The following is a 12,704-nucleotide window of genomic DNA, read 5'->3' on the forward strand; positions in this document are numbered from 1 at the left end:
CTCCCAAGGGTGTGAATCCCTGTCGCCCCACCAACGCCCAGCTGACGATCCACTCTGGGGCCCAGGGAGGATGTCCGGGTAGAAAAGAGTAAGTACACATATGATGTGACTTCGTCCGTCAGACAACCATAACCAATTTGAGTCTTTTGCAGCAACAGCTGTATAATAATAGAAAGTGATGTGATGTCGATATGGTTTAAACGTGTCTTTCCTTTCCTTGGCCTCTTGCCTTGGCAACTCCTCCTTTGTTGAAAGTAAAGTCTGAGGCAGGCCGAGTCAGAGAAGAGTTTAAAAGCCTCATTAAGCACAAGTAGGATCGCTGTGTGCTCCAATGAATGTCACGGTGCTTCCCATCTGGCTCTTACTCTCACTCATGGCCGCCCAGGGCCTCACGGCACCCACATCCATGCCGGAGGGAATGGGCTCTCCTTCCCCTACTGCACACGCTGACATGATAACAGCCACAGTAAGTGGAGTACGGATGCATGTGACATGATTGCATGGGGTTTAGCCTGAAAACGAATCTTTAGTAGAAATGCAACACCAGTGTTTTTTTTTGTGAAATATTTGGATAATATAGAGAGGTTTGTAAATAAGGTGCTTGGTAATTCTTCTTTTCAATACTTTGGCACATTTTTAACTGTTTTCTTTTTTGATGCAGTGCTGTAAAAAATATTGTATAAACTTATGACTGCCTGTCTTTCTGTGTGCTTGAAGGTCAATTATTGCTATTAATTGTGATATCTTGAAGGATAGATTACAATGTTTAAGAAAACCAAAATAAATTTTATGTTATGAGTGGATTGCATAGTTCATTTGTTGCACACACCAGGAGTTGCAGTAACTTAGTCATCACACTGCTTAATTTTTTAATTTTTTTAAATTTAATTACAGCATGTTAGGTTTGTTGATCGCCTGAGGGATGCCTCAAAATCTCACTTACCGGTACTTTATTCTTATTGTTCTTCTTGGGGAGGACACTAAATTCTAATCCCATATTCTACGGATGTATATGCATCCATCCTTGCGCCTGACTTTTTATTCTTTTGTCTCATTAATTGAGTTAATTACCTGCGGAATTAAAATTGATGTTCCTCCATTATTTGTGGACGAATCAGGATGAAATTTGGTTGGTGTATTTTAGGGATGTAAACACATCAATCCTCATTACCAAATTCTTCTTTTTTTTTTTTTTTTTTGTATTAGGGTTAATTAATTGCATCAATTTATATCGACCTTATTGTTGCCTGTAGGTTCAGAGTTAGCCAGCAGAGGGAGCAGAGCGGTCGTAGTTAATTTATTTAGAACTTGTTTTATGTTTTTAATAATTTCCCCCCCAAAACTAATTTAACACATTTTAGAGTGTTTTCTGGCTATTCGGTAGGGGCAGTAAATCCACAGGTACTTCCGATTATTTTAATCAAGAACAAAATTTTAAGACATGTTAGGAATGCATTCACAGAGGGAATTAACCTTATCTCAAGGTACCAATGTACTTGACTGACAGTGTTGATTGAGATGAAGCTGTGCAGGTAGACCAAATGGAATGTCTGGTTGGTGTATACAACTTAAAATGTATGCTGAAAATATGCTTCAATGCAATCATACTATAGAAATACCTTAAGAGCTACTACAATCTGCAAGAGGACCCCTTGGTTCCCTGGAAGAGAAGATGTCTGACCTTTGCATCCAAACTGGAAAACATGCAGATGTTCTTCGGGCTCAATGCAACAGGCAGACTGGATCGAGGCACATTAGAGGTAATGAGGAGGCCTCGCTGTGGAGTTCCGGATTTCAAAGAGCACAGCAGTCACATCCAAGGGGCACAAAGGAAAAAGGTCATCACTTACTGGTGAGAAGTGATTCTTTCTGCTAAGAAAATAGACAATTTCAAATTTCAATAAGTAAATACCATAATAAAACAGTACATTATTATATGACTCTCCAGTAATACATTGTCATCTTATTGTTAAAACGCCGTATATTGTTTGTAGTGTGTTGATCTACTTTAAAAGCGTTGCTTTTAAAGCTGTGGTACTAAATGCAATTGTTTTTATACTGTAGTCGGCTATTCTTTAAGATCAGCAGGGTCATTTTACAGTTCAATGGAACCAACCATGACAGCTTCTAATTCAAATAAAAGGCATTCATGTTAAACACGTTCACTATTAACTGAACTTTATAATCCATATGAAGATACATGCATTTGTACCTTCTGCCGTTAATCAGGTGGCAACAAAAAAATTCAGAAAAAGCAACAAAGAACAATTGGCTGCCTCAAACGGGAAATACAAACTCTGTTAAATTATGGTAACAATATATTTATGTACTGCTTAGGTGGTTTATTGGTTTGCATGTTCTGGGTGTGTTGATTGGGTTTTTGAGGTTCCCTGGTATCCTCCCACATTTCTTGATTAATTGAAGACTATTTTTTTTTTTTTTTGTTAATTAAAAAAAACTATTGACTAATTTGTAAAAGAATTACAATTTGTTAAGAACGTGATAAAATAAATAATTTCGCATGTTTCAGCATTGGCAGGTACACCAAAGACATGCCTCGCAGCACAATTGACTCACTGCTCGGGTCCGCTTTCCGCGTTTGGGCCAGAGCCAGTGGTCTGACATTTGTCCGCTCGCAGACCCAGAATGCTGACATCAAAGTGGAGTTTGTCACAAAAGGTAAGGTTTTTGCCATGTCTCAAAATCATACTGTCTCTTCATTCATGCTACATGTGAGTAAGGGTGTGTGTTCAGATGCGCGTGTATACAGTTGTTTTTTTTCTTCTATTTCTTGTTTTCACTGTTTCAAAATACTTGCATTAATACCGTAATTTTCGCACTATAAGGCGCACCTGACTATAAGCCGCCACCCACCAAATGTGACACGAAAATGGCATTTGTTCATAGATAAGCCACACTAGACTATAAGCCGCAGCTGTCCTCACTGTATTATGGGATATTTACACCAAAAGATATTAGCCGGCAACACTTCATTAGACAGTGGCATCATATGATGGTCAGAAGACCAAATGAACCACCATGAAGCTTATAACTAATTGGCTGCAAAGCTTCATTGCTTCAAGAAGGTTCATTTGGCCATCACTGCTTCCTTGGGGGAGACAGTCAACCTTTAATGCCACATGCTGTCAACACTGTTGTTGTCCATCATGCCTCCTAGCATGCATTGCAGTGCAACAGATGTAGATAACAATCAAAATTCATGTTCTTTGCTAATTATTTATTCAGTTACTGTTCCTGTTCGTTTAAATAATTTCTAATTGCGGTATTTGGTAACACTTTATTTGACAGTGGCGCCATAAGACTGTCATTGGACAATTAGACATAATTATGACATGACACTGTCATGAGCATTAACGAATGCTTATAACAGTTATCATTCAGTTTTATTCAGCAAATGATCTCACTTTTGAATGGATGTAAAAGATCTGAGCTGGACGTAAATGGAGTTGGTAACATAATTTGCTGGATGACACTTAATGACATCTGTCATAAGCATTCAGTAATGCCCAAGATAGTGTCATAATTATGATGGTCTTATGACAGTCTTTTGACGCCGCTGTCAAATAAAGTGTATGCAAATACCATACCAAGCAATTAATGAAACAACTGGAACAGTAAATGAATAAATAATTAGCAAAGAACATGAGTTTTGATTGTTACTTACATCTGTAGTGCTGCAATGCATGCTGAATATTGATTGTTACTTACATCTGTAGTGCTGCAATGCATGCTAGGAGGCATGTGTTGCCTATCAACACAAATAAATCAACAAATAAACCGCACTGGACTATAAGCCGCAGGATTCAAAATGAACAAAAAACAGCAGCGGCTTTTAGTCCGGAAATTACGGTAGTTGCATTTTGGATGTTGGAAAAGTTCTGTACACTGTATTTAACATTTGAGTTGTAATAGCATTCAAATACGCATAATACACAAATAGCACTTTCATTGTTCTGTTCACTTCAGATGAGAGAAAGTAAAGGCAGTGATTGGCCCTTGAAGTAAAAGAGTATTATTACCTATACCAATTGTGAATAAGTGACATGATTAGTATTGTTTGATTGTTTGGTATGAAGCCAAAATTAGATGTAACAGATACCAGGCAAAAAGACATTTAATTGTTTGTGTACAAATTAAAATGATTCTTCCCTCCTTTTAGAATTGGATGCTGTCGGTCACTTTTGAGGCATTTAAATTTCTGCTGATTGCTCTTCATGCCCCAGAATATGAATGTTAGAGTCCTGGTAATCAAATTGTATTGTTATAATTTAACAACCAGGATGTAGGCTCTCAGTGCATTTTGTTTCCTAGTTTTCAGTTATAGTTTTCTATGCTTCAGCATCAAAAATAATATGGACCCAGCATTGTATGAGGTTTTGTTTTTTAAACAACGTACTGATTCCTATATTTTGTGATTGTATGTTGGGTTTTACATTGTGATCCGCTGCCTCCTTCGTGTCAATACACATGCTCTGGTGTTTACATAAACTGCCACAATGCAGCTGGACAAACAGACACAACACTCAATTTTGCCAAGTTCCAGGACACATGTCATGAAAGGTATATTTTAAGCCCAAACTAAGAGTTTCTCTATTAAATGTGGTTCAGACTTTCAACCAAAACTTCTTCAAAGATGTCCTGCGGCGTTTGCTTTGTTTAGTACATAAGATTAGGTGCGAGTTGTGGCTGGACTTTGCCTTGAGCATCCAACAGTATCACCTTCTGGGAGTTCATAAGCGCCAAGGGCGTAGGTTTGGTCTCAATATTGGTAAAGGCGATATAACAGCATAACCTGCGTGTACACTTTTTGCTGGGGACGGGACATTAATAACACCAAACAGATTATGTGAACGATGGTCAGGGCTACATTTCTCACAAATATGAACCTAATTAATTGATAGGCTAAATGATCAATGCAAGAAACATCTGTATTGATTTATATTAACTTTTACGCGTATCGGTTCAGGTGATACACCGTTCAGTTTAAGACTTTGGTTTAAAAACTACTAAAGAAACCTTTTAAAAACTTCCAGAATAAATGTCTGGATTTTATTAGAAAATTGCAATTGCAATATTTGAACATAAATTATATTAACGTACACGATAAATACAAACTTGTTAATAATCTTGACTACCCTGGAATGCAAAAAATAAACATTTGTCTTATGACCACACAACATTGTCCGCCTAAATAAATAAAGTAAATATGACTGAAAAAACTTCTGAGTCAGGTATAACAAAAATAAATAAAAATGGAGCCTTCCCTCAGGTAAAACATTACTGCTATTGTCCACATAAACAGCCAAACTCAACAAAATATTAGGGTTGTTCCGATCATGTTTTTTTGCTCCCGATCCGATCCCGATCGTTTTAGTTTGAGTATCTGCCGATCCCGATATTTCCCGATCCGATTGCTTTTTTTGCTCCCGATTCAATTCCAATCATTCCCGATAATTTTTCCCGATCATATACATTTTGGCAATGCATTAAGAAAATAATGAATAAAACTCAGACGAATATATACTGTACATTCAACATACAGTACATAAGTACTGTATTTGTTTATCATGACAATAAATCCTCAAGATGGCATTTACATTATTAACATTCTTTCTGTGAGAGGGATCCACGGATAGAAAGACTTGTGACTTTGTATATTGTGACTAAATATTGCCATCTAGTGTATTTGTTGAGCTTTCAGTAAATGATACTGTAGCCATGGCCAAATGCATGATGGGAAGTGGAACCATGACTGTGCGTAGTGCTACCAATTCATATATCTTCTCTGCGTTGGCAAATAACATAAGATGTTAAGGAAAAGATCAAGTGCTACCTTGCTTCCCCACATTGCTTCCCATGATATTTCTAATCGTAGGGAGAGGGATTGTAAGGCTTTAGCCAATTAACAAAAGGCTCCAAAGGCTGCCAAATTTCACTCTACTCATTTTACGCTGCCTTTTATCCCTCGATATAGGTAAAACGGTGCCACTACAGATTGAGCGCGACAATGCGTGAGTGGGTGGTGCAGCGCATGCATTAATTGCGTTAAGTATTTTAACGTGATACATTTTTTAAAAAATTAATTATTGCCGTTATTGGGATAAATTTGATAAACCTACCTTAAGCCTAAACTAAAGACTGGGTGAGCGTAACATATTATGTCTGTAACGTTAGTTACAATTAGAAAACGATTTAATTTAAAAAAAAAAAAAAATATATATATATATATACTGGACTGTCTCAGGAAATTAGAATACACAATATTCTAATTTTTTGAGACAGTCCTGTGTATATATACAGGACTGTCTCAGGAAATTAGAATACACAATATTCTAATTTCCTGACTGTCTCAGGATTTCCTGACTGTCTCAGGATTTCCTGAGACAGTCAGGAAATTAGAATATTGTGTATTCTAATTTCCTGAGACAGTCCTGTATATATACACAGGACTGTCTAAAAAAATTAGAATATTGTGTATTCTAATTTCCTGAGACAGTCCAGTATATATATATATTATATATATATATATATATATATATATATATATATATATATATATATATATATATATATATATATATATATATATATATATTAGGGCTGTCAAAATAAACGCGTTAACGAGCGGTAATTAATTTTTGAAATTAATCCCGTTAAAATATTTGACCCAATTAACGCACAAATGCCCCGCTCAAACATATTAAAAAGGACAGCAAAGTGAAAGGTGTACTTGTTGTTTTTTTCGGAGATTTTCCGCCCTCTGCTGGCGCTTTGGTGCGACTGCTTTTATCGGTTTAAGCACATGAGCATTGTGTAATTATTGACATCAACAATGGCGAGCTACTAGTTTATTTTTTGATTGAAAATTTTACAAATTTTATTAAAACGAAAACATGAAGAGGGGTTTTCATATAAAATTTCTATAACTTGTACTAGTTACTATCTTTTATTTATTTTCTATAAATTTTTATAAATATTTATATATTTTATTTATTTATATATTTATATATTGTATTTATTATTTTTATCTATCTTTTGAGAACTACAAGTCTTTCTATCCATGGATCGCTTTAACAGAATGTTAATAATGGTAATGCCATCTTGTTGATTTATTGTTATAATAAAGAAATACAGTACTTATGTACCGTATGTTGACTGTATATATCCATCTCAGTCTTATCTTTCCATTCCAACAATAATTTACAGAAAAAATATGGCATATTTTATAGATGGTTTGAATTGCGATTAATTACGATTAATTAATTTTTTTGCTGTAATTAACTCGATTAAAAATTTTAATCGTTTGACACCCCTAATGTATATTAAAAAAAAGGCATGGCCGATATTTTTTTGCTGATTCCGATACTTTGAAAATGACGTGATCGGACGGATGCCAATCGATCGGGACATCTCTACAAAATATGATTTTTTTTTTTTACCTTGATTATGATTAATGTATGATTATCTGAAAAAAAATGTCTGCAGAGGCTGCAAATAAAGATAGTTTTAAATGAGTAACGTATAAAATAAATACCTACATTTTAAATAAATGCCAGTCATCAGCCAATCAAACATGCGTTTGAGGGGAAAAAATGGACCAGCACATTCAGCAAGTGAAAAGGGTTAAATGTAAGTCTGAATATTATGAAAATAATTAACTGAATAATGGTAGGGTCAGTCCTATCCTTACGACATATGGGAAGACAATCTAAATTACCTATAAAACACGAATTCATTATATAATGCATATAAGGTTGCTTAAAAGTTGGTGGGGACAATTTGAGCATCCTGAAAAGTTGCTAGTGTTATGTCCCTACTGTCCCTATGCAAACCTATGCTCTTGATAAGCGCAACAACAACAACAACAATGCGAACAAAGAAGGCTGCAATTTGCAATTTGGATTTGAAATATATCATTCATGTCACTAGTCCTGGAAATATTCTCACATACTGTCCTTTTATCTTGGTGGAGGTCTGCACTCTACTAAGCAATAACTAATATTGTTTATATTTTTTTTCTGGGTTACATAATGAAGAACATGGTGATTCGTTTGCATTTGATGGACCCAGTGGCTCGTTGGCTCATGCTTTTGCTCCAGGACAGGGTGTCGCAGGAGAAATGCACTTTGACGATGATGAACACTGGACAACAAGAGGAACATCTGGTTGGTTCTTCTTATTTAATAGCAAAGGCAAAGGCTGTTTTTATATTAGGACAACGATCTTATCTGTTTCATTTTTTTCTTCTCTGCGCAGGTTTTAATCTCATAGTTGTGGCTGCACATGAATTTGGCCACATGTTGGGTCTGAAGCATTCAAGGAACCCCACATCAATCATGCACCCCAACTACAAAGCCTATCCATTAGGGGCTGACCTCCTTTCCCAAGAAGACATCACCAATATAAATGCACTTTACCGTAAACACATCTGTTACATTTACATGAATTTCTAACCCTTAATCCTAGTTACCAAACATGCACTCACGTGTATTTTAGGCCCACCCCAAGACCGCCCAGTATACTTTTCAAGAACGTACCCTCGACGCATACGAAACAGATGCGCTCCTGATGTGACCTTCGATGCAGTCTCCACACTTGGGGATGCCACAATTTTTTTCAAAGACAGGTGCATAGTTGATTTGTGGTCACTTTTTAGAGCTAGCCCGACATTGAACATGTTGTTCCCATTCAGATATCTTTGGATTAAACACAATGAGGCGTATGACATCAAAGAAGGTCCGACTACCAACTTCATGCCCAAGATAGAAACCAGCATTGATGCTGCCTTCTGGGTACCACGCAGGTCTACTGCTTACCTCATTCATGGTGACTACTTTTCATTATGCTTTAGTGAAATGTTTTCAATGTAAATCCCTTGCGCATTTTATATAATTTTTTCCCCATATGTGGTGACAGAATCAATGTTCTGGACGGTGAAAGGCTCCGTAGTGAAGGGAAAGCCCAGAGCTCTGTGCCATTTTGGCTTCCCAGCCTGGGTGCAAGATGTTGACGCCGCTGTACACATTGTTAAAACAGGACGCACCCTCTTCTTTATGCATGATATTTATTGGAGGTAAAATGTACTGCTTATGTTGTACATTTTTGGATGTTCTATGCCTTTTTAATGTGTGTGCTGTGAATAGAAAAAATTAATCAGGGTTTCTATTATACAAAAAAAAAAAAAAATTGCTGGTGTCTCCTTGGCATGAAGGTAAAGAGTTTTACTTATACTATAGTACACTGCTGGCCAAAAATATTGACACCCCTGCAATTCTGTCAGATAATGGTCAGTTTCTCCCAGAAAATGATTGCAATTACAAATGCTTTGGTTATAACATCTTCATTTATTTTGCTTGCATTGAAAAAACACATAAGAGAATTTTACACAAAACTCCAAAAATGGGCCGGACAAAAGTATTAGCACCCTCAGACTAATACTTGGTAGCACAACCTTTAGACAAAATAACTGAAACAACCGCTTCTGGTATCCATCAATGAGTTTCTTACAATGCTCTGCTGGAATTTTAGGCCATTCTTGTTTGGCCAACTGCTCTAGGTCTTGAGATTTGAAGGGTGCCAGCTCGAAACTGCCATTTTCACATCTCTCCACAGGGCTTCTATGGGATTCAGGTCTGGACTCATTTCTGGCCACTTTAGAAGTCTCCAGTGCTTTCTCTCAAACCATTTTCTAGTGCTTTTGAAGTGTGTTTTGGGTCATTGACCTGCTGCAAGACCCATGACCTCCGAGGGAGACCCAGCTTTCTCACACTGGGCCCTGCATTATGCTGCAAAATTTGTTGGTAGTCTTCAGAGTTCATAATGCCATGCACACGGTGAAACAGTCCAGTGCCAGAGGCAGCAAAGCAACCCCAAAACATCAGGGAACCTCCGCCATGTTTGACTGTGGGAACCGTGTTCTTTTCTTTGAAGGCCTAATTTTTTCCCCCTGTAAACTCTATGTTGATGCCTTTTCCCAAAAAGCTCTACTTTTGTCTCATCTGACCAGAGAACATTCTTCAATAATGTTTTTGGCTTTCTCAGGTAAGTTTTGGCAAACTCCAGGCTGGCTTTTTTATGTCTCTGGGTCAGAAGTAGGGTCATCCTGGGCATCCTACCACAGAGTCCCTTTTCATTCAAACGCCGACTGATAGTACGGGTTGACACTGTTGTACCCTAGGACTTCAGGACAGCTTGAGCTTGTTTGGATGTTAGTCGAGGTTCTTTATCCACCATCTGCACAATCTTTCGTTGAAATCTCTCAAATAGATCTCAATTTTTCTTTTCCGTCCACATCTAGGGAAGTCAGCCACAGTGCCATAGGCTTTACACATATTGATGACACTGTGCACGGTAGACACAAGAACATTCAGGTATTTGGAGATGTACTTGTAGCCGTGAGATTGCCCATGCTTCCTCACAATTTTGCTTCTCAAATCCTCAGAAGTTTCTTTGGTGTTCTTTCTTTTCTCCATGCTCCGTGTGGTAAACACAAGGACACAGGACAGAGGTTGAGTCAATTTTAATCCATTTTAACTGGATGCAAGTGTGATTTAGTTATTGCCACCACCTGTTATGTGCCACAGGTAACTAGCAGGTGCTGTAAATTACACAAATTAGAGAAGCATCACATGATTTTTCAAAGGGTGTCAATACTATTGTCTGACCCTTTTTGGAGTTTTGTGTAAAATGATTATAAAAAAATTCCATTCTCTTTTGTGATTTTCATTGCAAGCAAAATAAAGATACTACTACCATTTTCTGGGAGAAACTGAGCATTATCTGACAAAATCGCAGGAGTGCCAATACTTTTGGCCAGCAGTGTATGTCCAGTGAAATTACAATAAAATTAACTTATTTGAAAAGGCAAGAAGTCAGCTTCTGTTAAACCAATCAGCCTCATACTTCCACAGAAAATAAACATGGAGTTATACAAATTTTGTTAACAGTTCAATTGTGGTCAGTGCTGTAGTGGGTGTCATTGCACAATAGTTTGCATGTGTTTACTGTGACTCAGGAACATGTTAAAGATTAACTGTGATACTGACTTCAGTTACATCAGAAATATTGCAAATATTATACAGGTCCTTACTTAAACAAAGAATAGGGCTAAATTTCATAGACATTCACAGCACTTCACTCTTTCCATATCTTGTTGACAAAATATGGATTTTCCCCCCCAATTATTTAGAAATAACTTTTAAAAAAGAAAGAAAAAAAATAAGAAAAACAGCCTTTCTCATAGTGCTGATATACAGTCGAAATGAAATCTGATTAATATTTTCCTCATGCATTGTATGACATAAAGCAGACAAAACCAAGAGTCATAATGTTGTTGTCTCGATCATATTTCCAGCTACAATGAAAATAGAAGAGTAATGGATTTCGGTTATCCAAAATACATCAGCGAGGACTTTCCTGGAATTAACTCAACAATAAATGCTGCTGTTTACAAAGAAGGTAAGCCAGCTTACTGATCATAACCTACAGTAACGTAGCATTAACTCTGATGATCTAATTTTGGAGGTTCCATGTCAATGGTCTCAACGCTGAAAGCAGTGCAGTTCAGATGACACATTTGCTGTTAATTGTGGTGGATGACTTTGTGGTCCTTCGCACAATTGAAAAAAATAAAAATAATAAAATAAAAAGCACTGAGGTTAAAATGACTTACTCCCCTTTTGTAGATATTAAATTTATATAATAAAGACAATTATGCATTCTGTTGGCTTTAGAAGCCATGCACATCATGCCAAAAGCTACAGTATTATAAGTTGGGGTTGTTTTAATTTTTTTTTTCCCCTCAGGTTTCATCTACTTCTTTGTTGGACTTCAAGTCTACAAGTATGACTACACCCACAAACTAATTGCTGGAGTTGAGAAAGCAAATTCCTGGCTTGGGTGTTGACGGTCAGCAATGACTTTGGATTCTTCACCCGACCAGGGATCACATGACAAACACTCTGTGCTTCTTTACCTGTGTTTTGTAGTTAATAGAACTCAAGGGTTACTATTTATAGTAAACCTGAGAATGTGTATGGTTGGATCAAATCTAAAAGATAAATAAAATCTTTACTTAAAAAAGTCTTACTTAGATAGTTCTCCTACATCAATGTCGTGAAAGACAGAGGAGAATGGCTGAACGGATTTAGCTGGTATGGTAATGAGCACTGTGCAATACTTTTTTTTTCTACCAACATGACATGGCAGAATGTTCAGAAGCAAAGCCATGTAGTTGGGTCTTAATTACAACCCAAAGCAGGCAGTGTTGAAATTCAGGGTTATTTTGTTGGCATGTCTTGGACACGTTGCGGTTCTTTGCTGTAATATGGTGGAGCTTTTCCAGATCACTGACAGAGCTTTGGCATAAAGTCATACTGACTCCAGCGAAGAAAATGGCTGCTCATATGTGACAATGGGAACACAATGCCTTCTTCATCAGACCCTTTCAGTGATGTAATTTTATTTTATGTTTATTCTCATCATCTGAAAAAAGCATCAAATAAATACAGGGTAAATATCTTCAATATCAAACCTCATTATTTGACCTTTTCAATTAGGGCAATGTATTGCTGGACTCCAGTCTTGTTTACTTAAGCAGCTAGACTGTGTTTCTTCTTTATCAAAGGTTATCGTAAAGGTAATGTGCACGCTGTAAACAGCAAAAATATGGCAGAGGTCTTTGT

The 12,704-nt window shown here is 36.8% G+C and overlaps 1 protein-coding gene across 1 annotated transcript; it reads left to right on the plus strand.

Moving 5' to 3' along the window:
• Nucleotides 1-290: 290 nt before the first annotated feature.
• LOC130917396 (stromelysin-1-like) lies at nt 291-12,531 on the plus strand. Its single transcript, XM_057838747.1, has 11 exons — nt 291-466; nt 1,614-1,852; nt 2,531-2,679; nt 8,058-8,186; nt 8,278-8,439; nt 8,518-8,647; nt 8,714-8,847; nt 8,938-9,094; nt 11,375-11,478; nt 11,826-12,173; nt 12,515-12,531. Exons 1-10 carry the CDS (start codon nt 332-334, stop codon nt 11,924-11,926), a joined length of 1,440 nt encoding a protein of 479 aa, XP_057694730.1. The 5' UTR covers nt 291-331; the 3' UTR covers nt 11,927-12,173; nt 12,515-12,531.
• Nucleotides 12,532-12,704: the final 173 nt, after the last annotated feature.

This window comes from Corythoichthys intestinalis, chromosome 6, assembly GCF_030265065.1.
Source record: "Corythoichthys intestinalis isolate RoL2023-P3 chromosome 6, ASM3026506v1, whole genome shotgun sequence".
Lineage (NCBI taxonomy): Eukaryota > Metazoa > Chordata > Actinopteri > Syngnathiformes > Syngnathidae > Corythoichthys > Corythoichthys intestinalis.

Excerpts from the sequence above, each read along its gene's own strand:
- LOC130917396 (XM_057838747.1), top strand. The coding sequence starts at position 332 with ATGAATGTCACGGTGCTTCCCATCTGGCTCTTACTCTCACTCATGGCC. Across the intron at positions 2,680-8,057 it reads AGTGGAGTTTGTCACAAAAG|AACATGGTGATTCGTTTGCA; the intron begins GTAAGGTTTTTG and ends TACATAATGAAG. Across the intron at positions 9,095-11,374 it reads ATGCATGATATTTATTGGAG|CTACAATGAAAATAGAAGAG; the intron begins GTAAAATGTACT and ends TCATATTTCCAG.